Genomic DNA, 26,609 nt, shown 5'->3' with positions numbered 1-26,609 from the left:
TTCCTGTGTGTCCCTGTACTTATAGGCGGGGCAGGGTTTTCTATTTTTAGCAAGAAGCCTCCAGTGATGTTCCTGACACATTCTCCCAGCAGAGGGCGCTGAGAAGCCGCAGATGAAGCTCCAGGCGGTTGGGTTGACCCTCGCTTTCCACTTCTAGGCCAACTGGGAGGACCGCTGTGGTAGCTGGGCTGTGCTGAGCTGTCTCTTTTCCCTGCTGTGCATTCCCCTGCCAAGCAAGTGGCCCCGGATCTGAGAGCCTCTGGGTAGGTGATAACTCACCAGTTATTTACTTGCAGGAGCGTGAGGTTTGTCTGGGCTGCGATCTGCCTCTTCTCATCCTCCGTGGGGTAGGGGTGCTGAAATGAGAAGTAAAGGGCTAATGTGGCGGGGCACCTGGTGGTCCCGGGCCCCCTAGAGATCATGCCTACATCACAAGCACTACCCTGGTCCAGGCAGCTCAGCGGTTTGGAAGCCCAAACTGGGACAAGTGCAATGTTTGTTTCCCAAAAGCAATGGGACTAAGGCTTGGGAGAGGCTGTCCCCTGACTGTGGCATCACATTCAGGGCCACCTGGCCTCAGTCCAGCTCCCCCACAGGGTGGCGGACCAATTGGTTCCCCAAGAGTCAGTACAGTTCAATATTGATAGCTTCCAAGGCACTTTCATATCCTGACTTGGTCCTCACGGCCAACCCCCAGCAGGCAGGTCAAGCATTATTAGTGTTAGGATTGACAACGGCCTATAGGACTATCAGAAGGTGGTAAATGGGTGTATGAACCAATTCAATTTATTTTTATTTATTTTTTAATTTATTATTTTTAAATGTTTATTTATTTTTGACACACACAGATAGAGTGCAAGTGGGGGAGGGGCAGAGAAAAAGGGAGACACAGAATCTGAAGCAGGCTCCAGGCTCTGAGCTGTCAGCATAGAGCCCAACACAGGTCTCGAACTCGTGAGCTGTGAGATCATGACCTGAGCTGAAATTGGATGCTTAACCGACCGAGTCACCCAGGTGCCCCATCAGTTCACTTTAAATTAACTGGTATTTACTGAATATCTACTGTGTGCCCAGATTTATGCAGGCATCCCAGGAGACAGAAGATAAATATAATGATAACTCTAGTTGAATAATACTTGGTAACCTGTCAATTGTTTTCATGCACTAAATTTCATTTAATGGAGCATATCACTAAAATTTTATAAGGTCAAGTATCGTTATTCCCACTTGATAGACGGAGAAACTGAGCGACTTCTCCAATGTTCCCCCAGTGGTGGCACCAGCCTGGAAGTCAGTTCTTTTCATTTTGTTCCAGTCTTCTTGCCCTCACGTCATGCTGCCACTTTGTAAGACTGGGTCTGTGTCTTTGTGGGAGTAAGAAAGTGGTGTCCCGGCGCATGTCAGTCCCTGTGCTGTTTACATGTTGGTTTCCCTCTCTTGGATTGTGCTTCATGAGGGCAGAGACCATGTCTTATTAATTTGTCTTATTAATGTATCCCCAGTGCCTTCCATGTGCAAATGACATGCAAATGACTGCTGAGGGAAAGAAAGCAGAGACAAAGCAATAGGCGCGGTGGTTTGGGTAATGGTCACCATAGGAGGTTCGAAGGAGTGATGGGAAGGCTGCACAGGTCACATTAAGAATGGGAAAGTTTGGGGTGGTGGTGGAATAGGGGTCCTTCTGCGTCCCACTTACTGGGTGGGGAGCCACATGGTAACTGGGTCTCTGGGTCTTTGTGTCTTTCCCAGGTCCCCGCACCACACCCCGTACCCAGTAGGCATGCAGTAAATGTGTGATGACTGCCTGGGCGGGTCAGAACCTTGTCCTGAAGTGAAGGGAGATATGGGGTTGGCGGGGGGGCTCTGTCCAGCCTCCGTAAGCCGGGACCATTTTTCACGATCAGGGTGGCGTTAGAAAGTGGTGCTTGGGCTTTCTGGAGTCCCAGAGGCTGGGACTCAGAGTCTGCCTCTGTCACGACCTGCTATGAGTTCTTAGGCATGTCCCTTAACCCCCCGATCATAAAGTCATCTAATGATTAAGCGGAATGATACTCGTCCAGTGCTCTACAGGAGGTGGCTCTTCACACTAGTATTATGGGATGGTGTTGGCAAGGTGCTTGAGGCTGTCTAAGGAATGAGTGTGCGAGCAACAGCCTTGGAAGCGCTCTCATTATCAGCGACAGAGGAAAGCAGTTGGCCTCAGCACCCCCTGGCTGAAGCAGTGAGGGTCACGTGTTGTTGTAATTCACACCTCTGACCCTGACCGCCATGCCAGGGCAGCCGTGCCTTGTGATTCATACAACATTAAGATTCTCACGAGCAAGACAACACATCAGCGTCACAGGAGCCAAGTTCATCCTACCTGGGAAGGAACAGAGGGAGGTGGGAGGAGAGACTGCAGGCCCCAGGGGTAGGGGAGCAGGGGCTCTATGCTTCTGACACCTTCTGAGGAAGGGGCAGGGCCCAAGCCCTACTTTCCTGCCCCGTGGAGTTCCAATTCCCCTACTCATGATAAGGAGCCAAGCGGCCTCCCTGTCCACGGCCAGGTGGACTGAGAACACAGCAAACTACAGCATCTTTCCGGCCTTCCCAGGCTGCGCCAGGCCCTTTCGTGCCTTCTTGCCCTTGCACGTGCTGTTCCCTCCACTGCAAAGCTCCTTCTCCCACTTTCCCACTGTGTGTGTTTCTGAGCTTCCGGGAAGACCTGTCACAGATCAGATTCTCTGCGAGGCATTTCCCACCTTCCCGGGGCAGAGATCGTCACCGCTGTTTGAATAACTATATTATCGAATATTATTGAATTCAATAACAAATTCCCACATAGTGGGCATATTCCATCTAGAGGGTATATAGCCCGCCATATGGTCATATGTCTCCCTAAGATACCGAGAGTTGTTCTCAGGCAGGAACCTGGTCTTATCGGACAATGTATCTCCACTGTCCAGCCCGGTAACAGGCAGAGTAGATGTTTGGTGTCTGTGTATGGAACACAGGAGTGAACCAACACAAGAAGGAGATGGCCAACTTGTTTCCTGAGCAGAGCAAGGCTGTTCCTGCCAGCTGGGCCGGTTCATCTGCCCACCAGTGGTGGGGGGCTCCAGCATCTTGGGTGCTGGCAGTGAAAGGTACCTGGCTGTAAGAGTTCACGGCGTAGAGGGAAAAGCTACAGGCACAGGGGGAAGAAACCTCTATTAAAGGGCAGTGTGTTGGTTCCCATTGAGTGGTAAGAGAAGGGTGGGCTGGGCTGGTCAGGGAGGACATCCCGAGGGTGGTGAGACTTTAGTTGGACTTTGAAGAATGGCCAAGCCATTCTAGCAAAGGAGGGGATCGGCATTTCAGGCAGGGGACTTGCACCAGGATTTATATTTAAGCCAGTCGGATGCAAATCTCTTCCACTATTAAAGACCTCCAGGGCAGGAAATCCTTCAGCCTCTCATGGAAGGATAATGTTTGCTGTCTCTAAGGAGGTTCCTGGTGCAGGCCTCTGTGCTGAGTGGATGTCATAAATCCATAGATTAACATGCTCCCGTGTAATGGAGAGGGTAAGAGGCAGTGTCACTGAAACTGGCTGGCTGTTCTCTTATGGATAAAGATATAAACCTCTCATCCTCCCACATTGCAGGTGCCACCACCCAACCCTCCTGGAACCAGTATCTCAGGAGGCACGTGGTGGAGGCCATGGGGTGAGTGGCAGCTTTGGCTCAGCTCTGGGGACAGGTGTGCCGGCCAGAACATTCCTGGCTCTGCATCTGAGTTCTCATGGGAGCAGTCCAGCTCAGACACGCCTCAGACCAGATGATTCCTGAGGACAGAGTCAAAATAGTCCTGAGCCCTGGACAGACCTCGATTTGGTCAGTGCTACTTTTAGCACAATTGGAAAGGCTCGGGGCCAAGGACGGGAAGAGGAATCAGATGAGATCGTGGTAAGCCATCAAGCCATAGTAGCTGTTCTCTGATCGTTATTTGGAAGAACTCCTTTGGAGCTGGAGAGGGAAGTGGCAGCCGCTTTCTGGAAGTACATAATCCTTCCTCGAAAAAGAGATACAGAACGGACCAGAAAATGACAGATCCTTCTCAGGGCCGGCATGGAGGCTTGCACAACTAGGCCGAGCTGCCTGGTGGAAAGGAGCTTGGCCTTTGGAGAGGTCAACTCCTGCACCCAGCACTTACCAGCTATGTGAGCTTGGCAACTTGTTCTAGGTTTTCCATCATTAGCTTCCTTGGCTTAACGCGGAATTAACAAAAGAGTGGGTCCCTCTTGGACCTGGGGGCTGATCTAATGAGATAATGCAGGTAAAGCACGTGCGCTCCAGGGACTCAATCCGTACCATGTAGTGAGACTCCCCCCAGACAGCACGGAGTCAACTGTTGAGTCTCCAGGGAAGGGAACTGCAGCATTTACTCAGAGGAGCTGTTTCATGGCGCCACAGCTGCCGTCAGGAAGTTCCTCTGAAATCTGACCTACACTCTTTCCCGCCTCTCTCTGATACCTCGCTTTATGGCCTCCTAACTCAGGTCTCATCTGGCCTAAATTGAAGCTAAAGGCACCTTTTGGTTGGAAGAGTGAGTTCCTCCTGGGGTTCTGGGCCAGAAGGAAGTGTGGCCAGGGATGGTTCATAGGTCCCTGACCACTTCTTGTACCCCGAGACTGTCCTTCCACCTCCTAGCCTGGGCACATAAGCATGAGGCCGGCCAGTCACCGAGGGACATCACACAGGAAGTGGGAGACTGCCGGGGCCAGTGGCCTTGTGCTGTCGGTGAAGCAGGGCTTGGGGCCAGTTTTCCATCCCCCCTTTCCTGCCATGACTGGCACCGCACTGGTGTCCACCACAGCCCTCTTCCCTTCTCCTTCCTGACCAACCTTGGGCGCGTGCCCTGTGGCAGCCCCAGTTCTGTGGGCGTGGCCTTGCTCTAGGAGGGTCAGATGCCAAGTGAACAGAGGCAGTCAAGATGGTGGGGGTGGGGGTCCCTGAAACAACCCCGTTTCATCACATCGGAGATGCCACCGACGGCGGGGTGCATCCTGATTTCAGAGAGGCTAAGTGGGAAAAACTGAGCCTTTTAGAATGGAGAGGAATTTCTCCTTCTTACTGAAATTGACCTTGTGCAGACCTTCCTTTCTTCTTTCTCTCCTTTTTACTCCCTTCCCCCTTATAGTTGTACACACACACGGAAAAGTACAAAGAACGAAAACGTACGTGGCTTTATATAATATCACAAACACCAGTGTGACCACCACCCGGGTGAAAAAATAGGATGCCACCATCACCCAAAAGCCTCCTTTGTGCTCCTTCCTAATCACTAACCCCAAAAGATATCGTCCCCAAAGATAACTTGATTTTTATGGTTTTCTTGCTTTCCTTTGTAGTTTTGCTATCTATGTCTCATCCTTAAACATCGTGGTTTACTTTCGCCTGGTTTCTGGACCCTATGTAGATGGAATCAGACAGCATGCAGTATTTCACTCCACAGTAGAGTTGTGAGATTCATGTACGGTTGTTCTGCATAACTGTAGCTGTTCATTTTCATTGCTGTATAGTATTCCCTTGCAAAAAAATCTGCCACCTCCCAGTTCCTCACCCTCCCGCAATCTCAGAACGATTCCCCCTCCCTCTGCTATCTATTTCAATCCCTCCTTCACGTTGCAACAAGACCGGCCCTTCCTAACCCGACCCCAGTCCCTCATGCCTGCTCGGACTCCTCTCCCATGGGCACCAGCGCTTACCCTTCCCAGGGTTCCATGCGCTACATGGATGATTTGCTTAGTTGTCTGTCACCCAAACCAGACATGCTGCTTGTTTTTGAGGAAAGGGACCCCCACCTTTCTTTCCACTGCCACCTCATCCACGCTAAGGAAAATGCCTGGCCCACAGTAAGTGTTCAGTATGTATTTGTGGCCTGGATGATCATAGCAACCTAAGGGGGTAAGTGGTGGTTACCACCCTTCCCTGTGTGTCCTCGAGAGTGAAGAAGAGTGGGAGAGAGTGGGGAGCATCAGGGATTCAGACTTCCCAGGAATTCTAGCTAGACTCAGGCTCCCTTACTTACTCAAAGGGCCGTTCCTTTAAGTGATTGTTCCATGCATGTTTGTGGGGAAAGAGAGGGGGACTGGGGGCCTTAGGGTCCACGGAGGCGCACTGGCCGGCTTTCTAGAGGAGTCTTGGGGGCAGCATGGTGTGAAGTAGGTAAAACGTGAACTCTAGAGCCAGGCTCTCTGGCTTGGAATCCTGGTCTCTCACCAGCCCCAGACCTTGGGCTTGTGACTCGGGTTCCTCTTCTGTCAACTGGGGGAAAGATTTCCACCTACCCTGAGGTGGTAATAAGGACTGAGTGAGTTACTGTTTGAAAGTGCTCAGAAAAGTGCCTGGCAGCCTGGCACTCGGTGAGTGTTTGTTAAATCAATCAATCATGAATAAAATCAATCTGCTGCTTGGCACACGTGGTTCCGTCTCTGGGAAAAAGCCACAGGTTGTTTTTTCTGACACATGGCAGGAGTCCCCGGCAGCCCCTTCCGCGCATGGAGAGATGTGCTCCTTTTTTTCAAATGGTTTTATCTCCTGGATTCTGGGACTGCTCCAGTCCCTGTGCACACACGATGGGGTATTTCCCCCGAACGTGGGCCTCGGGCTTCTTGGGGGAAGCCGTGAGGTTGTAAATCTCCCCCGGCCATTTTTCAGGTGGCATCTTTGAGAACTGCAGGCTCCCAAAGGGAGGGTCCTGGGACACAGTGCACGCCAGTGGTCTCTTACCCCCCCCACCCCCCGTCTTCTCTCATGGGCCCCATCCAGCCCTGCGGCTGCCCAATCTATTGTCAACAAGGTCCCATCTTTAATGGAGACCACCAATCTCACCTCCTCCCCTGGGACTCACTGCTGCTGAAGCAGCCAGTGCAGCCCATGCCCTGGGACTATAGCTGCCCCAGGGCACGCCTCCAACACTGTCTGTCTGTCCTGGGGGAGTTGGAGGGCAGCTTCAACTGTGCCCTCTCCATCCCACATGAAGGGTGGGTGTGAGAAAACGGTGTCACATCACTGGCAGGAATCCAAGACCTAATGTTTCTCTGGCACAGAGAGATGAACGTGTCAAGACATGGCTGGCCTGACTTCTTCTAGCTCCTGATGTATCTTCCACTGAAGCTCTACAGGTACAATGCCTGAGCACCATGGGACAGACAAGTCGTGGCACGACAAAGAGCCACACAGTTCCCCATCCTCCAGGCGAGTGAGTAAGGGGAAAGGAGGATTTCATGCTCATAACACTAGAAGGAGGGGTCACTCTCTTTGGTCAACAATAATCACAGGCCAGACAGGGGGCACTGATGGTCAGTGGGGAGAGAATTCTTACCCGAACAACTCCTCTTTCTCTTTCTACCCAATCCTAAATCCTAGCCACCCTTCCAGGCCTCGCCCAAGTCCCAGTTCCCCCACTGAACCTTAACTTGGTTCATCAGCATCACCTGCGGGGCTTGTTAAAAACCAACATCTCTGTATTGCACAGAGCCTTCGAAGTTTCTGAGACCAGCTCTCCCACTGGGCAGGAGTCCTTGATGCCAGTGCTCTCGGCGATGCACCCCAACAACTTACAGGTGTGCAGGGATAGTGCCAAGGTGGCTTGGTGGGGTCTAGGGCGGTGGGAGTCCCCTGGCTGGTCTCCAGCTACAAGCAACGTAGTTGGTTTACTGTCATTTTCTGTGTGCACCATCTCGGAAAAGGTGGGGAAACGTGGCTCTGCGGAGCCAATGGACACGGTGCGGCAGCCCTTTGCTCTGATGGTGGAGAAGGTCTTTCTGTTGAACTCAAGTCTCCTCCCTACTCATCCAGAGAGCCTACACTGTCCTCTGAAGTCACACAGGGGCCTCTAGCACTGCCTCTCACTTCATGACAAGAGCTACCCACCACACATGGGATGTCTATAGTTTTCGGTTAACTTTGAATACTTACCCTGTCAAAGTACCTGCCATGTATTCTCATTGAGTTTTCTAGGCACCTATAAAACGGGCATCCTTCTTCACATTTCACGCATGAGAAAAACTAAGCCCAGAGGGGTTAAAAAAAACTGGCTCCAGGTTATACAAGCAGTGAGTGTCAGAGCCAAGACTCGCACCCCCTGTATCTTTAACCACGTCCACTCCACCTCTGGGCTCGACCATCTGTCAGGCACTGCGCTTTTTAACATATTATTGATCATCTTCACCACAGGCGGGTATTATTGTCTCCACTTTATGAAGAGGAAATTAACATCAGAGATGCTAGTTGACCTGTTCAAGGTCATATGGCAAGTACAAAATGGAGCTGGGATCAGTCTCAGGCCTGTGTACCTCCAAAACCCTCGTTCCTTATAAGGAACACATCTTTTCTACAGACCAAACATCCCCAGTCCTCTTAACCAATCATCATATGACACGTTTCCTGGTAGTCATTTGAACAGACATTTCCCCATCCTGACCGCTCTTCTCTGGACACAACTTGCCAAAGGACCTTTTGAAATGTGATCCTCAGTACTGGACACACTAATCCGGATGTGTCTGACCAACACAGATGGTCAAACTCCTCTCACCTATACTGAGTCCTCTGTTCTCGGACCCCTGGAGTACGTGTGTGTGTGTATGTGTGTTAGTGCTTGATTACATCATGGGTTGACCACTCCTGGTTTCTGTGTATACTTTATCCCCCCAGTTAAATGATCAGTCCCTTGACTGCGGAAATTATGTCTCATACCTGAAGCTTAGGTGTTGGTGGATAGATACGATACTTGGGACTTGGATTACATTTCCCCATAGAATCAAGTTATTTTGTTTTAACAGCTAGCTTTCCAGGCTAGCCCCAAAGGCCGATTTAAAGATCTGTGTTCTGGTGGAAAGGAGCCCACAGAATTCGGGGACAAACAAGAGATCTCATTGTAATTTCAGGTGGCAGACTAGACCTGAGTAAATTCTGAGATGGTAAGCACAGACTTGGACCTCCTTCCTTTCCCTGCTGGCACTTCTGAGCACCTTTTCTCACCAGCCCCAGGACCCTCGTGTGACCCTGTGGTCAGCTTTTTGAATCTGAGGCCTCTGGCTGCTGGGACTTCAGGGTCAAATCTCCTGAAACTATATTCATGATGATGCAGATAAAACTTTCATCGGATTCTCAAAAGGTCAGGGACCTCGAAGAATCTGCTAGAAACAGAACAATTGCTAGAAACCTTTTCCCTGGCATGTCAGCCTGGTTTGCCTCCCCAAAATGCTGTGTTAAAAAATGTCCTGATCTTCATTTTCTACCACTAACAAGCATTGGTACTCCTCCCATGAAGTGGATCTTAGCTGAGTGGGAGTAAAACAGCAAGCTTTGGAACTAATTCATACTAAGCTGTGAAGGAATGATGGCGTCCCGGTCTCTCAATAGGCATCTGTTTTTGACAGGGATTGGATACCTTTAAGTGGATATCTGATGAGTGGAATTTCAGATAGTGTGACACAGTTAAAGGAAAAAAGTAGCAGACAAGATATTCTGGAACAAAAATGGTCTTTCTAATTCCCTCCGATTTTGCTTTTCAAGTTTTCTTACTTTTCCCTACAGATTCCCTAGAAGTGTTAAGATTTCTCTCAGCTCTTTCTGAGACAGGGCAGGTTATGGGGACTCCCGGAGGGAGACGGGCGCCTTTGCAACAATGGCGGTGTCTGTATCAGGACAAAATACTGTCACATCTATCATCTTACTCTACCCTCGCTACGACGCTGTGAGCTGGATATTGTCATTCCCATTTTAGAGCAGAGGAGACTGAGGCCTGATGGGGTTAAGCAACTTGCCCCAGGTACCCCTGGCTAGGTAGAAGGGGTAGGGCACTCACATCCAGAACCATGCCCGTTCCATAGACCACGCACTCTTCCTGTTTGTAAGAGACGTCACTGTTTTCTAAGTCAGCTGTAGACGGATCATGTTAGTGGGTCTCTGACAGGGACAGATGTATAATTCCTTGGGGCTTAATACAATGGTAGGCCCAGGGAAGGTGGCAAGGCACATGTAGAGTATTTGTTGAGTAGCTGAAGATAATGCCAAGGCACAGAAGCTACAGCTGGATTTCATGCCCACACCCTCTCCTTGGTCAGGAGCCCATATGCAGGGCACACGGTATGCCCATGGATGCAGCAGCCTGTTTCACCCAGCGGGGATAAGCCCAGCATGGAGGGTTCCAATAGCTGGGGATCTGACAAAGACTCACGAAGATAAGGACGGGCTCGGATCATGCAGAGTAGGGGAATGTTCATAGCAGCATTATTCGGAGGCCAAAAAGTGGAAACAACCCAAATGCCTACCAACTGATGAGTGGATAAACAAAATGTGTTCTATCCATACAATGGAATACTGTTCTGCCATAAAACAGAGGAAGCATTGATACGTATTACAATAGGGATGAACCTTGGTTACATTCTGCTGCATGAAAGAAGCCATACACGGAAGACCACACATTTTATGATTCCATTCATGTAATATCTGAAATAGGCCAATCCTCAGAGAGCGCAAGTGGATTACTGGTTTCTAGGGCCCAGGAGCAGTAGTAGCTAATGGGTACAGAAATTGTTTCAGTGATGAAAATATTCTGGAATTTGTTAGTGGTGATGACTGTATAACTCTAAATATACTAAGCATCTCCAAATTTAGTTAAAAAGGGGGTGAATGATATGGTACGTAAATTACATTTCAATTAAAAAAAAAAAAAACAACCACCAAGAGAAGTCCGCTGGTACATTTTATGCTCTCTGCTTTTGTGACATCATCAGACTTCAGACGAGGGCCCCGGAGAAAGGCCCTTCAGCTGCATGTGGCCAGGTGGAAAGGCAGCCACCTGGGACACAGGGTCGGGTGAGATGGCTGTGAGCAGCGCACAACTGTGACCCTGGCTGGATGCCACACTGGCGCTGTGAATGTGATGGATGAAGAAGGGAGAGGAAAGGAAGGGAGGGTGAGGCGGCCTCACTGCGTCTGGAAACTAAGGCTGGCATATAAAAGTCCTGCATCCCACCCACCACCCCCAGGACAGGGCTCTCTTGTCTCCACTGAGAGCCTCTGCTCGCAGCTTCCGTTACTTCACCTAGACTTGGCGTGGGAGCCCAGAGATGCTGTGGTGTTTCTTGGGCCAATGCAGAGGCAGTGTAGCCTAGTGGGTGACGTATTAGAGCTGCGAGGCACCACAGACCTGGGCTCAAATCCCGTGAGATATTGGGGAATAGGTTCCCTCCTTTGAGTCCAGTTTTGTTATTGGTAAAATGAGGGCAACTGGCTGGGTGGATTCAATGAGATGATGTCTGAAGATGCTTCGCATAGATCTGTCCCCCGCCCTGCAGGGGCTGCTGGGGCTTGGTTTCTTCTCTGGGACCGCCACCCCCCACCCCCCCCGACATGCAGAGAATATTCTATAAAGTGCTTCAGTGGCAGCAGCACAGAGAACAGTCATGTTTTGGGTGGAGATGAGCAGAGTGACCCGGCAGGGCCAGGGGTGCTAGGATCTCGAGAACAGGGGGTGGGGGCAGAAGCTGGGCAAGGAGAGCGGAGCCTTTCTCTCCTTCCTCCGTGGAGAGGACCCTCTGCTGGGGTTTCTCCCCCGGCCTGGGTTTGCTATGGAGTGATTGCTTCTAGCAGGAGTCTGGCCTCTTTCAACCAAAAGGCAATAGTAAGAAAATATCACTGGATTCTTTGGGGACCCAATAGCAAGCGGCTAATGGATGAAACCTTCCCAATCTCACTGCAGCCTCACAGCAAAAAAGGCTCTGGGGGGAAAGTCCCAGTTCAGGAGCATTCTGTCATCTGAATCTATTTCTGTAGCTGCTAATGCCACACAACAGTGGAAATGACAAGAAGCCTCACACACAGGACGAAAGGAGTCAAAGAATACGAGCTTCTCCCCGAGGGAAAGAAGACAACAGAAAAGACTAGTATTTATGACAGAATTTTAATGAACAATCTCTACTCATCGAGACTGTGGATTTAGCATATGCTCTCCATCTCTTCTGCAACCCAGGTGAACTAATGTCCACATTGTCCTGGATGCTCCAGGTGAACAGGCTACTGTGTAGAATGTTCATTAGACAATAGTATCTGCTTCTCGGGAAGTTGGCAGTGTTTGTATCCAGACTGGTTTACTCCGGCTATACGTGCTAGTGTAATCATGTGATTTAATTAACTATTCTGTAAACCAATACCATCGAAGTGCAAAAAGAAGGCTATCCTTGCTAAGAAAACTAAGTGGAATGCTTTGGAAAGATTCGAGATTCCGATTTCCTTAAAAATGCCACATAGTTAGGATCGGTGAGGCAAATTTAAGAGGCTGGAATACATAACAAAAGTCTAGAAAGATCCTGTAGCCAGATTACTTCCCAGACATCAAAGTTCTTATTGATGTTAAATAAGGATGGAATTTATAGATGTTCTACTATAGGAGAGGTCTGTGCTGGTAAAAGTATGACCCTTAATCAGAAAAAGATCTTCCCCCCTCTATCGGGACATTTGCAAACCAACGTGTGTGCATATATTCTACATTAAAATAAAATGTATCTTTTTGTTCTTATTTATTTTTTAATTATTTTTTTATTTTTGAGGGAGACAGTGTCAGTGGGGGAGGGGCAGAGAGAGAGGGAGACAGAGGATCCAAATTGGGCTCTGCACTGACAGCAAACAGCCCCATGTGGGGCTCGAACTTACAAATGGCGAGATCATGCCCTGGTCCGAAGTTGGATGCCCAACTGACTGAACCACCCAGGTGCCTCTGAAATGTATCTTTTTAATGGCTGTTCCTTTCTTCAGCCAACTTTTCCATTTAAGCCATCAACAAATGGGTTGTCCCCACTGTACTGGATAGGAGAACGTCTACTGTATATTGAGATCTGTCCTTTTTCATACTTTTTTCTACCCTATTTTCCTAAAACTTGAACAGCTACTCTATGCCCATAAGGCATTACCGCAGAGTTGTATCTCCCAAGAGCTACAGTCTCAGAGTTGTTCCTCAAAGTCACAATGAAAACAAAGGCGGTCTTCGAGTGATCAAATATGTTTGGGGAAATCTTCCAATCATGACCCCTCTTGCACATTCACTAAGAATCAAGAACTGAGCTAAACTTTGTATAACCCAGATTTTCCCCAACTCATTTAACCTGTCTTGGGAGCAACGCCTGTAACATCCTATAAAGGTGCACACTTTGGGAAGCAAATCTTTAGGACCCACAGGAGAGATGTAATGTATGATCTCTATCCTGGAGTAATTTACAATTGAGTCAGAGAAAGACATGGAGGTTTCACACATACACATATATACGCAGAACAGGCCAGTAATGGTATTCTTCAGTACATTTTTAGGGTCAAAAGATGGCAAAATCAGTAAGTATTATAGATCAGAACAACAGGTCAGCTGTCCACCTCTAATTTGCACAAATTGTGGGCCCGAGTCTCAAAAACTTGCTCTTAGTCCTAGACTAAGTCCTTGCACTGTTCTAGAAAGTTCAAAGAGGACTCGTATTTCTCAAATGTGACTATGTACCAAGGTTGGCTCTTTATACATGTGATCCCATTTAATTTTTCAAGCATGAGAAATGGGTATTATCTTTTTTCAAAGAAATAGACTCCAAGAGATTGCACAGCTGGGGGCAGGACCTCAGTTCATGCCCCTGTGTGTCTGTCTTGAAAGCCTGTCTTCTTTCTGCTGTGCTCCCCTACCCAGTCTTCATAGCCTCTCCTGAGCTGGGGTTTGGGGGCATGTGCGTCCACCTGTGTCTGGGTAGCCAGGCTGATCCATGGCCCAGCCTGGGCCTGCAGGCGACAGCTGTGCCGTGCTGTGTCGCTAGAGTCTGGACATCTCCCCATCCCTTCCTTCTCCGGTCTAGAGGTTCTGAGTTGTGACTTTTTTAAAGGGCTAGGGGTCACTCCCTTGTCCTCTCCTGATGGCCGCTGTGAGGAAGGCATTAACCGAGGGAGGACTTTGCCAATGTTAAGTGCTTTATTAATAGTATCCGCACTGAGTGCGCTCGGAGCTGGAGAGGGTCCAGGGTGGGAGGGTGTGGGGCAGAAAGTCTTACTCATGCTTTTCAGCAAGCCCTCTCAATGGTTCCCAGTTCCTTTTGTAGAGCCGATCTGGGTCTTTCCTCCCCCTCTTCTTTGTGCTCAGTGACTACCCCCCCTCTTCTCCACCTCTACCTTCCCACCATCCCCAGTCTGGCTGGAAGTGGCCATCGAGTGGAAAAAAACGGCCCTAAGCTGTAGAGGGGGGTTCAGCAGGAAGGGGGCAAAAGGGCAGGATGTAAACTGAAGTCCAAGGTCAGAGGGGAGACACAGCCAGGAGGGACAGATAGGGTGACGCTGTAGTCTCAAGACTTAAGTCAGGGGCGAGTTGCAAATGGGGTGTGGCAGGTAGCTGAAGCAGGAGCCCGCAGGGGTCAGTGCAGGTGCTGGCCTGGGCGCCTGGGCTTGTGGGCAGGGGAAATGGTATTGCAGCCTCCTCTCCCCTCCTATGCTTGCCTTTTCTCCCCCTCAGGGATGATATTGCAGGTATGTTCACATCCGTCTTCAAAAATGCATGGGGTGGGGGAGGCAGGGAAGGAAGGACAGGGAACTAATGTGTATTAAGCCCCTCGGTGTGCCAGGATCTTGGCAATTATTCCGTTGCTTCTTCGTCATCTTCACAAGAGGTGAGTATGTCCAGGTTACAGAGTAAGAGGTAGAGTCTAGATCTGAGCTCAGGTTTGGCTCCCTCAAACGCCCATGAGCTTCAACCACACTCATAGTGTAGAGTTACACATCACTGGGCCACAAGGTGTGGAGCCAGCTCTGGACCCGTGGCAGGGTGGGGATGGGAGAGGGACGGCTGCCCCCATGCTGGGTATGATGGGCCAGGGCACAGAAATGGATCGTTCCCAGGGAGCCCTTCTTCCCACAGGTGGGGCTGGGAGTTGTAGCATGGACACAGGGCTCACAGGGCCACCGGGGCTCCCTGATGGTGTGGAAAACCAGGACAGGCAAGAGGCCTGGGCATCCCCACCACCGTCTTCGGCTACTGAGTCAGAGCTGCTCCCAGGAGGCCTGAGGGAGGCCTCCATACCGGGCCCTGCTCCTGGCTTCAACACTAAGTTCCTGGAGTCTCTCCAACCTCCTCTCCTCACCTTGACCCGTAGCCTTCCAACCCCCTCTCTCCAAATTAGGTTCCTGGTTGTTCTCTAGGTGGTGCTTCCAAATTTTGCTTCCTCAGCTTTCACTGGGGTGGCCCCAAGACCTTAGAGCTGGGGGCTGGCCATGTGAGGGGAGAGGCAGAGCTCCAGCCCCTCACTGGTCACCGTTGAACAATTATTCCTGTTAATTGGGCGTGTGGGTCCAGCACTTCCAGGGCAGGGTCCCTAAGATGCCCATATCTGGGAATGATGGCCCAGGCTTGGGCTTCATGGCTTCTGGAGGTACTCTTACTTCAAAAAAAATTTTTTTTTAATGTTTATTCAGTTTTTGAGAGACAGAGCATGAGTGGGGGAGGGGCAGAGAGAGAGGGAGACACAGAATCCGAAGCAGGCTCCAGGCTCTGAGCTGTCAGCACAGAGCCCGACGAGGGGCTTGAACCCACAAACCGCGAGATCATGACCTGAGCCGTTAACTGACCGAGCCACCCAGGCGCTCCGAGGCACTCCCATTTCAAATAAAGCGTTGCTGATTGACCAACTGACTAATTCCCATGATCCCTTTGATTCCTCTCCTCTCTGAAGAAAGACTTTCCCTCACTCCCCGTTCTTTCCCACACTTCACAGGCCAAGACAGTCCTTGGTATTTGTTTGCTTCTGTCTGTCTTTGTACTGCCAGGCCAAGACCTCGCAGACTCCTGCCAGTTTGCTGGTGCATCCAGAATTTACCCTCCCACTCTGGTGCGCACATGTGTGTGCGTGCGCACACACACATGCACACAAACGCACAAACACACACACATACACAAACACACACACAAACATACACACACACGTGCACAAACATACACACACACGCATGCACACACATCCTACACAGGCAGCCCAGACATGGCCATTGGTCTTCATTTATTGCTACAACTTTTGAATGATGCTAGGGGATTATAGTTTCAAATTCAGTCCTGACATTCAACCGAAGTCCTACCTGCTGCTGCTAACAATGTATACAGCACACAACTGCCATCATGTTAGTGCACACAGCAGGCTCTCTATAGACATTACATTGAAACCCAAGGCTGTGTTGCCATTTTATGGAAGCAACCATAGAGGCTTATGAAGGCAGTTGTTACGTAAGGAAGGAGATTTCTCCCTGGGCTGTTCCCTCCAGACTCGATGGTCACAGCCACCACTCCCCAGCACCGTGCCTCATTGTTCTGACCAGAGGGACAGGGAAAAGGGACACACATACACTGCTACCCCAGTGGTGAGGACTCCGGGAAACAGAAGAGCACGAGCTGAGAATCATCATTTTCTTCCATGGGAGAAGGGCAGGGGTGTGCGTGGCCACCTGTAGCAACCACAGCCCTGACCCCGTGGAATCTCACCGCCTTCATGAGACACTTTCCCAGTCCTTAGTTCTCTTCAGAACATGTCTATCCCCATTCCCTCATTTGATGTCATGCTTTTTCATGTCAGTAGCAAGCACTAGAGAGAGTGTCCCAGCTTTAGGCCCCACTAAATCCTCCCATCTGACCCGGTCTCTGGAAGATGAGATCTCTATCAGAGAGCCTCTCTCTGGGGCCACACCCTGTGGAGATCTGGGGACGACAGCAGAGTATGACCCTGGGGGAGTTATTCATGCCCCATGCTGCAACTCCACACCCCCAATATACACACACTCACCATGAGATGTTGGAAGAGCCAAGAACGCATTATATTGGTGGCATGCTTGGGCAAGACTCCTCGTTTGTTCTTGGACTTCTTATCCTCATTGTCCAGGAGGGAGGTGAGGTCAAGGTTAACCTTCAGGGCACGTGGAGAAAAAATCAGCATCAGCAGGCTGGCGGGCCAGCAGCTAGGGACCTGTTGCTATAGTGACGGCAGGCTCTTGCTGCCAACCCCCTTTTGCAACTCATTCTTAGGGCCCTGGGGAGGTCACCTTTCCTGTCACCGTGCACCAGCCCCTCAGAGAATGGGAGACAGGAAGAAGAAGAAAGAGGAAGAGGCGTGGAGGAGATGAGAGAGGACACAGAGGAAATAGGGACATGTGGAGGGTATAGGAGAGACAAATTTGCCAGAAACCATCTACTAGTTATTAGCATCTCTAGGGTACTTCACAGTTTGCAAAGCACCTTCCTACCTATTATCATGGTCAGCACTCACAGAGCCCTGCAGGTTGGGAGGGCTCTGTGCAGCTGGTGTGAATCCCCCTTCTGTGGATAAGAACTCCAAGACTCAGAGAGATCAGGCGACTCATCCAAGATGACAGAGCTAATGTCACATCTCAGGCCTGACCTCAGATCCTCTTACTCCCCGCCACTTGTGTGTCTGCTCTATCCCACTGAGCTACAGAGTGGCTCGGGGTGGAGACCAGGAATAGGAGGTGGAAGATCCTTTGAGTGAAATCCCAGGTAGTGAAATCCCAGGAGTTGATAAAGCCTTTCCAACACCCGGCTTCTGATCTGTGAACTGGGGGTAACTGGTCCCTCTTGGAGGAATAATAAGGATGAGATGAGCTACTTGTGTAAAGTGCCCAGCACATGGTAAACAATTACGGCTGCCCTCCCCCATACCCATGCCCAAGTGCATGCCCTATGCACACACACTCACCTGTGTGTTCTGGATCTGGATGGCTCCCTGGGGGATTGCTTGGGTGACCACCTGACCCTGGGAGGTTACCATGGTAACCGGCTGGTATAAGGCTCCACCTGAGGAGACAACCAGTTTTTGGGTCCCCTGCCATGGGGGTGGGTAGGAGTGAGGGCAAGCAGGATTTCCAAATCCCTTGGCACTCCTATGCAAACACCCTCTATTCTGGAGGCATTCAGCCCCTATTGTGGGGGTGGGTGGGATGGGAACAGGGTCCAGAGAGCAGAGCCTCTGGTGGGAACTGTTTGGGGGAAGGGACAATAGCTTTATCTGGTTTTGAGGGGCTCATGAGACTCTGACCCAAATTTGTACTGAACCATCACAATCAGGTCTTGGTGCTGAGCATCTATAAACTTATAGAGCATTTTAGTCAAGGAAACGAGCTAGGAGCCCCTCCTTGGCAGGGGACACCCCTTCCCATTTCCTAAGATAGTTCCTACAGTACCCTGCCCCCCACCTTGGGGCACCCCATTTTCCTCCCAGGAGTGTTCCCCACAATCCCCTGCACCAACCTGACACCACTTGGGAGTTGACGGTTGTCATGGCGATGTTGCCCTGCTGGAGCGCTGAGGCTGGGACCACAATCCCCTGGGGGTTATTGGAGACTCCAGACATGGAATTGGGGGAATTCTGCAGGAGGTCCTGGCAGTAAGGGAGGTGTGTGGTTTGTGACAATGTCACTAAATGCTTAGATGCCACAGCCCCAAATTCCTCCTCCCCTTTTCTTCCTTCTTGCCTGCCCTCCTCCCTTCCTCCTGCTCCTCCCAGGACCCAAATCTGACAGACAATTCTTATGGCCTCCTAGAAGGGGTGAATAAGAAGGCTCAATATTAAAAACCAACCAACCAGTCAGCCAACCAACCAACCAACCAACCAACCAACCAACCAACAATATTTACCCACTTAGCCATTCCATTCTTCTGAAACTTGAGACATAAATTATCTCATAAACCAGTGGTCCCCACTTCAGCTTCACTTGGGAATTTCCAATATTGATGCCCGAGTTCCAACCCCAGAGATTCTAATTTCATTGATTGGGGGTGTGGTTGGGGCTTTGGCGTTTTAAAAACTCCCCAAGTAGTTCTAATGTGTGGCCAGGGCTGAGGACCAGGCTTTATCTGCTTACCACCTCTTCACCCTTCACATTGTTGTCTCTGGATGCCTTCCCTGACACTGTCTTCCCCCAGAACCTCACTTCCTCACCCACCTATGATGACATTTTTTTTATTACACCAAGCTCCACACATAAGTGGCCTCCAATGTTTTATCTTTGTAACCTGAGCACCTAGCTCAGGTGCCTGGCACACAGTAGCTACTAAAATACTTGTTAAATCATAAGAAAAGACAGCCACCCTAGTCTCTTTATAACCTGCCTCCTAAGGGCATCTCATAGGAGCCTCAACCTCAGCCACCCGTCTGCACATTTCATCGATTCCTTCCTTTACCTCCAGCTCACAACACCGAATCCCACTGCAAACAGAGTCTCCCTTTGCCCCGTGCTATCAACCTGCCAGCCCCCATTTTCCCCATAAGCAATCCTTCCAGTTTGTTTTTGCAGTAGCCAAAGCAGATAAGAAGACCATTTTTCTCCCTGGCACTCCGGTCACCTCGTCATTGCCATGTAACAGCTGGGCAAGGAAGTCCTTGGATGCTGAGGGACTCCGCTTGTCTCGCACGAAGCCTGCAATAAGTCCTCCCTGCTTGTCTGCTCGGTGTGGGGAGAACTTGTGAGGAAGGATTTGGGTGTGTGAGAGGCTGGGGTGTCTAGGCTTTATTTGGAGAAAGCAAGAAAGGTGGCCAATGAGATGCAGCAAAAGGAGTTGTACGAGACCTGCGTGGGTCTCCGAGCTCCTCTGACCATAGTTCCTCATCTGACGACAGGGCTTGAACGAGGTGACCCGTCTGATGGCTGTCTAGGGCTGACACTCTCATGCTCAAAGCCTGGAGTCACAGGGCATGAGCTGTAAGAATTTACACGGGTAAACAGTCAAGAAAATAGACTAAATCAGGGGGAGAAAAGGCCCCTACCTTCCTAGCTTTTGTTTCAGGACTGGGAGAAGCTTCGGTCTTCAGCCTCCAGGGAAGGTCTAGAGGTTCTTTGAGCCAAACTCTTGGCCTCCCCACTCAAGCAATTCAAATCTAACACTGAGTCGGACCTTCAGAAGCCTAAAGAAGATTCCTTAAAAGCCACATATTCCAACTCCCTGAGGAAAAATAAGGAACTGAGGCTTATAAACTCAAGTGACTCACCCAAGGCCCCCAGCTGGTTCGCAGCAATGGGACTAGAACACAGCCCTCCTTCATCCACAAATATTGAACACCCACCTTGTGCCAAGAACTGGGCTACGAGGTGCTCCTGGAATCACAGGGGTTCAGCACATAGTTACTGGAGGCAAGGTGAACAGGTAAAACAATCAAACCCTGGAAGTACAGGGGCAGCATGGGCCCCAGAGGAAAGATGAGAGACTTGGGAATCAGCAAGTGATGGCCCTTCTGTGAGCCTCAGTCTCATTCATAAAATGTGTCTGGCCCAGTGCTGACATCCAGGAGCCCTCAAAGCCTGTTTTTAGCTATGTGTCCATCTAAGGTCGATCCTGCCCTCGTTCCCAATACCCCAGCCAACAAGTCTCATAGGATGTAAACCAATGCTGATGTTATTTGAAGCTGAGGTGAAGTCGGAAGGTACACTGAATAGAAGAGGGCGCCCCTCCCTGCCTCTCCCCCTAAAACTGATGGAAATGACTTTTCAATAATCTCTTGTCGGGAATCATTCATGCCACGGTGCTCCTCATGGGGAAAGGTATTTGGGAATTTCACACATAAAAAGTTGTCCCAGACTTTCTTTTCCCCCGAAAAAGTATCCAGCAAGGTTAGGGAAACACAAGCAAAATCAGTAAAATAAATACAAGATGTGTGTTTTGGGATTCAACCAGCACACATATTTGCTTGCCAGAGGCAGAAGGGTGAGGAGCCTGGATGCTTCACCTGCTTATTCAAGCTCTGGCTGGTTCTCTGCCCTGTGGTTTTGCTAGTCTCCATGCCAGGTTCTGAGTTTGGGTAACTAAAGGCAATTTGCCTTATGCATGAGATCAGACTCTTCTCTTTCCTACCCTTTCCTCCTACTCTGGGGTCGTTGGCTGGGACGTGCCCAGAGGCAGCCAAGTGATATCAGCAAAGGAATGGAATGTAGAGCTTCAGGGACAGAGATCATGGGCAGGGCCAGGGCTGGCCACGTCTTAGCTGGGCAAAAAAAAAGAGGCAGCAAAATCTGGCATCGCTGAGGTGTGGGGGAATAACATCCACCCCTTACATTTGTAAATACGAGCTGTTTCACAAACCTGCCAGAGCCCTGGCGAGTTTTTAAAGACACAGATTCTCAGCATCATTGAATCAGACCCTCAGCAATCTGTATATTTAGAAACCTCCCTCAGCTGGTCCCAGAGATCAGTGGGTCTGAGACTACCTCTTCGTTGCACGTATCGAATATTAACAATGGTTTCACCATGCTATTTCATTTTAATCTCCCCACTACGATGGTGTCATCGGGAGAGAGATTATTCTATTTGTCTGAAGAGGAACTGAGGTCCAGAGAACCAAAGTGAATTCCTGGAGTCACAGCTGTGCCTCGCATGCGGGTCCTTCGGCTCTTGCGCTGATGCTCAGAGAGAGAGAGATGTGCCTTGGAATCAGACATCCAGGCTTGACAGAAGCAAGGTTCCTGGCACATTTGAACACCCAATAAATCATTTTCCGCTTCCTTTGGCTAACGCTACTCACCCGGGGAGCTGGGCTTGGCATAGTCAGGATTTAAAACCTGTCCTAGAAGGTCCCTAGAGCCACTTGGGTTCTTAGCAGCAGTGGAGATTCATCTGGGACTGCCGACCTAGTCACAGTGACCGGTTCTTGCCACATGCCCGGCTCATTCCTGCCTAAGACGTTCCCGGGCCCAGGCCAAGCTCCAGAGCTGGAGCTGCGTCCCTGTCTTGGACGAGCTCTGTGACCTGACTGCAGCCATTTCAGGTCAAGCCCAAGGTCTGGCTCTCTGGAGCTTTTGTCTATGGAGACAAGGGGGCTCTGAAGCCCTGGGAATGGTCTACGGTCTTTTCTGAGGAGGGGGCTACTACGTGAGCAGAGGAAGCCCCTTGGGGAGAAGATGTTGGCTAAGCACACAGTATTTTCATCTTCTTGACAGCTTCTTCTTGGGGCTTATCAGACTCCAAACCAGGTGGATGATGTGTCTGGACCCAAATAGAGCTGTGTCCTTCTTAGCGCCCAAAGAGAGGTGAGGAGCACATGTGGTACAGTTTTCGTGACGTTCTTCTGCATCCAGAGTCCCCCCATCCCTGCCCAAACTGTCCAGGAGCCAGGGGCTCAGAGCTGGTTGTCTAGGTCAAGAGCTCTGCCTTGTCCCACCAGGAACATGTCTGTGGTGTCCCCCAGCCTCGGAAAGTTGCCAGAAGCCTGGCTTCCCTGGTTGAGCCATCCCATCTAACTGGGAAGCGTGCAGTCTCCTACTTTCTAGCAGTAGGACGTGCTTTCAGAGTACGAAATAGGCCCCAAAGCTGAAAATGTCCATAGAGTTTCCCAGGAATGCAGTGGCAGGGCCTGGACCAGGTGACCCACGACTTGGATGGAAACTCACGAGCTGGGCTCTGCAGGCCTCCCCAGAAGCTGTCCCACTGCTGATTCTCGCGTGCTGTTTCCCTGAGACACAGAGAGGCACAGAGCCTCTCAGGAGCAGGCACAGCAAGGTTAGGGGAGCAGCTTTAGATGGGCTGACAGCTTGCGCCTCCTATCCCCACCCGGGGACAAGCTGCAAAGCCTTTGCCGCCTGGGGCCGTCGGCCACTCTTTCTGCGCCGCGGTGTTCACTGTGGTGAGTTTTACTCCAAATCTCATTTGAGAACAAAAAAAGATGATTTGTGCAAAAGGAAACCTTACTGAAGAAAAAGTGAAAGTCTCTGGGATTACTCTTGGAAGTAGAGGGTGGGAGGGTGGGGCGTGACCTGACAATGTGTGACCTGACAATGACTGTGAACTCTGACCTCAGGGTCTGCTGTTGGCCTAGGAGGAGCCGGGTCAGTCCCTGGAGCCACGGGTCTTCACTGTTAACAGGGAAAGGGCTTATGTTGCCCCGGGGAGACTTAACTTCCACTGAAGGAAGAAATTCCTGGAATAAACTGTGTTGGGAGGAAGAAAGGAAGGAGTGAAGGAAAAAAAACCGATAGAAAAACTGTCCTTTAAGTTATTTTGAAACAGCCAGAATGTTTATCTTACTAGGATGCCTGTAAAGCAGGGGATTCGAACTGGATGACGCTGCAAAGGTCTTTCCAGCTGAGGATTTTAGAGAAACCAGTGCCGTTCCCTAGGAATGTGTGGGTGGGTGGGTGGGTGGGGTAAGCAGATGGCGGTGGGCTGGGGGGGCACTGTCTCCCACTCTACCCCACCCCAGCTGTCTGCCATCCACCCCCAGGCCACTAGGGGTCTCTGCTGATCCACCAGCTCAGATCACACTCCCCACAACTTCCCAAACCTCCCAGGAGGGCAGGTCTGTGGGCTAACTGGCCTGGGCTAGGAGGTGGGGACTTGGTTCTGGGCGCCACATTTCTGCAGGAAAGCTTGTCTTGACTCACCCTGGGTATGCCCATGGCCCATTCTCTTGACTCCTTCAATGCTTCCTGTTGGCCTGATATCGTGGACATATAGCATAATGGTGCTCTTTCTGTGTCCTCTTTCCCTGGCCTTCATTGCAGATCTTTTGAGGGAAAGAGGGATCTTTCCTTGAATTCCCCCCAACTGCCTACCACAGTGTTGGGTGCATGACAGATGCTCAATAAACACATGGCCTGACTGGGTTTTGGCCTGGGATGGTGTGTGTGTGTGTGTGCGTGTGCATGCGCCCTAGGCGGGTGAGGAGGGTGGGGAGGTTGACCCTGTCCCCAGACACCCCGTTCCTGGCAGCCTTCCTCCACTCTGGCAGGCCCAGAGTCCTGTCCTCGGCTGGGAAAAGCTGGGCTCCCAAACTCAGGGAAGCCAAACACATGTAAACAAGCCACCTAATCCTGTTCCTGCTCTGCTCCTGTTGGGGGCTTTAGTCTCAAGGGAAAGGCACTTTTGGCCTGTGGGGACAAGTGGCAGCTGCTGCTCTTAAGGAACATTCCTTCTCGGAAGGGGAGAAGTGCTCAGGTTTCATTAGCCTGGCTGGGAGGGCGGTCTCATGGTCTCCGGGTCCTATGAGCTGGAGGGCTGGGGGCTAGGAACTGGCAGAAAGCACAGCTTTAATGGCTATGGCAAGAGTGAGGCAGAATAGCTCCTAGAACTCCACTTTTTGTCACTGTGGTCTGGGGGTGTCCTCTTTCCAGCCCAGTGGTGATCTTGCAGGGTAGATCACCTCCCTTTATTTCCACCAGCCTTAAAACTCCCTGGTCAAATCTTCACGATGGTTGGTCACTGGGCAGAACTTGGGGCTAGACTGAGGTGACTGCCCCCACCTCCTTGACCTCCTGCTAATCTTGCAAATGCAAACTCCCTGTAGGTCAGGAGGTAAGTCTACCTTCCCCAGGGAGGGATGTACTCAGTCCCTTCCTATTTTTTTAGGGACTTCACATGGTTGGAGAGTTCTACCCGCTCTGCCAGGCCCAGAGTCTCAGAACTGGGCTCACTCTGTACCACTCTTGTCCCTACTTTCAATCTATTAGCAAATCTAAATTCTTGCTTCCCAGCAATTAGTTTCTTCCTCTCTAGTGTTCAAATCCCTGCTCTCCAGTTAAGTGGGGTCACCTCTCCCTCTCCAGGGCCCAGGACCTCTGGTTCTTCATAGATGTCAGGAAAAAAGGTAAAGGGAGTGATTTTAACAAGTAGAACATAGACTTGGGAGTAGCCCATCCCAGCCTCTGCTGTTTATTAGGTATGTGACCTTAAGCCAATATCTTAACTTCTCTGAGCTTCTCTTTCCTTGGGGGAGAAAATGGAGAAAATAATGTGCTCCTTGTGGCCTTGTTGTGAGGAGTCAATAAGATAATATATGTAAAGCACCTAGTACCTACTGTGCCTGAGATGTGGGGGAGGCTCAATAAATGTTGAAATTTTCCCCTTTCTCTGCCAGATCTTCTTGGAGCAGCATAAGAGGCTACTCAATTAATTTGCCTCCAACATGTTTTCAGTCCTTATCCCATCGCCCACATTCTCCATTACCTCTCACATCTTTGGAGATTGGCCATCATTATCAGCCTCAAAGCATAACCCCCTACAACTTGGCTGCAAGATACTCCATTATGACATTTGGAGGTCAGAGATTATCCCATATCCACTTTGATATCCTTGGAACTCAGCAGGCTCAATAGGCTTGAACAGATGCATGATGTGGGAATGAATGGCCTCTTCTCCTCTACCAGCTTCTCTCCAGGGATTCTGAAAGGCTGTCTCTGTTCCTTACCATCTCCCAGACTTCTCTCTATATAGGGAACGCTCACTTTTAGAGTTCCCAGATAGCACACCCCCCCCATCTCCCTCCTCCAGGAAGTCCTCCAAAGCCAGTGAATCTCCAACTTCTCCAATGACAATGGGCAAAATCCTTCTGCTGGCCTATCTAATCCATATGCTGAGGTTTGCTCATTCTGCCTCTGGCAGGAACAGACCCTGGCCCTGACGGTGTGCAGGCTGGGCCCAGGCCTTCCCAGGGCAGGAGGAAGGAGGCCGAGTGATGGCTGGGGCAACCTGCAGCCACACATGTGGTTTGTTCAATCCAGACCGCTTCCTGTGGCTCTGTCTCCAGCTGCTCCTTTCCTGCCTTCCTCAATGTTTACTTGACCTGGAGCCTTCTATAGCTCATATAACTGATCAGGATCCTCAGGTGTGGCTCACAGCTCCCTCACACTGAGGTTGGGAGCTCCTTCTGGACAATTCACTTATGCTCTCACAGGACCTAGCACAGTGCATGCAGTAAGTGCCCCCCAAATGTTGGGTGGCTGAGATCTGCAGGTAAGTCTGATTTGCCCACAATAGGGTTGCAGCTAAAATCCCTACAGAGAAAGAGGGGTGAGTTTCAAGTCAAATTAATAGTTGAGCGAGGCAGGAGTTAGGGTCTCTCTAGTGGGATGGTTTAGTTTATGCCCTCTAGGGAAAGATAGGAGAAGCCCAAGTTGGAGTCTAGAATGAGCCTCCTTACCGGGGGATTGCCCCTGCAGGAAGCCTGGGCTTGGAGCTATGAGGAAGCTTGGATGTCATTCCAGTGCGGGCAGTACAGGACGGCTTCCTGGGGATGTGGGAAAAAGTAGCTGTGGCTCAGTTCCTTGGGAACTCTGTTTCAGCTCTCTCACTCGGTGGAAGCAATCTCCCCCACTCTCTACCCCGATTCCATCCCCCAGAGAAAGTTCACATTCAGAAATGGAAGGCCAAGCCGCGAATGTGCCCAGCTGCCATAGAGCTGAATGGGGACACAGTATGGCATCTGGTGGTGGTGGGGGGAACCAATTTGAAGAAAAAAATGTCTCCCGCTTTGCAACACAGGCTGAATGATTAGCACATAGGGAAAACCATGAGCCAGCAGTTTGCAACAAAGCTGGCAGGCGGCTGGAATGTTGGTCCTGAGGATCATGTTCCAGAGGGGAGACACCCCTCCCTGGACCAGGCTGGCGCTCAGTGTGGCTATTTCAGGCTGGGGGGATTAAGGTCGAACCATGACGAATGTGAACCATCATACACACACACACACACACACACACACACACACACACACACACGCACCCACACCAGACACTCCTTTTCTCTCTTCTCTCCCATACTGGCTCCCATGCCCTGACGTCTGCCTCCTCTCCTGAAAATTCTCTTGG

The 26,609-nt window shown here is 50.5% G+C and overlaps 1 protein-coding gene across 13 annotated transcripts in view; it reads right to left on the bottom strand.

Moving 5' to 3' along the window:
* Positions 1 to 26,609, bottom strand: part of PKNOX2 (PBX/knotted 1 homeobox 2) — a 317,669-nt gene that overhangs the window by 4,316 nt on the left and 286,744 nt on the right. For all 13 annotated transcript variants that reach the window (XR_006208719.1, XM_042959546.1, XM_042959543.1 and 10 more), the window contains 4 exons: positions 18,292 to 18,421; positions 17,741 to 17,838; positions 16,814 to 16,933; positions 280 to 356 (listed from right to left, as the gene is read on the bottom strand). Coding sequence is in view for 12 of the 13 variants with exons in the window: in XM_042959546.1 (XP_042815480.1) it covers positions 280 to 356; positions 16,814 to 16,933; positions 17,741 to 17,838; positions 18,292 to 18,421 (425 nt within the window). In the remaining variant the exon portion in view is untranslated. The remainder of the gene's footprint in view (positions 1 to 279; positions 357 to 16,813; positions 16,934 to 17,740; positions 17,839 to 18,291; positions 18,422 to 26,609) is intronic.

This window comes from Panthera tigris, chromosome D1 (genome assembly GCF_018350195.1).
Source record: "Panthera tigris isolate Pti1 chromosome D1, P.tigris_Pti1_mat1.1, whole genome shotgun sequence".
NCBI classification, from domain to species: Eukaryota; Metazoa; Chordata; class Mammalia; order Carnivora; family Felidae; genus Panthera; species Panthera tigris.
Note: the sequence above shows the minus strand (reverse complement) of the source record. Positions and strands in the feature narration are given on the sequence as shown.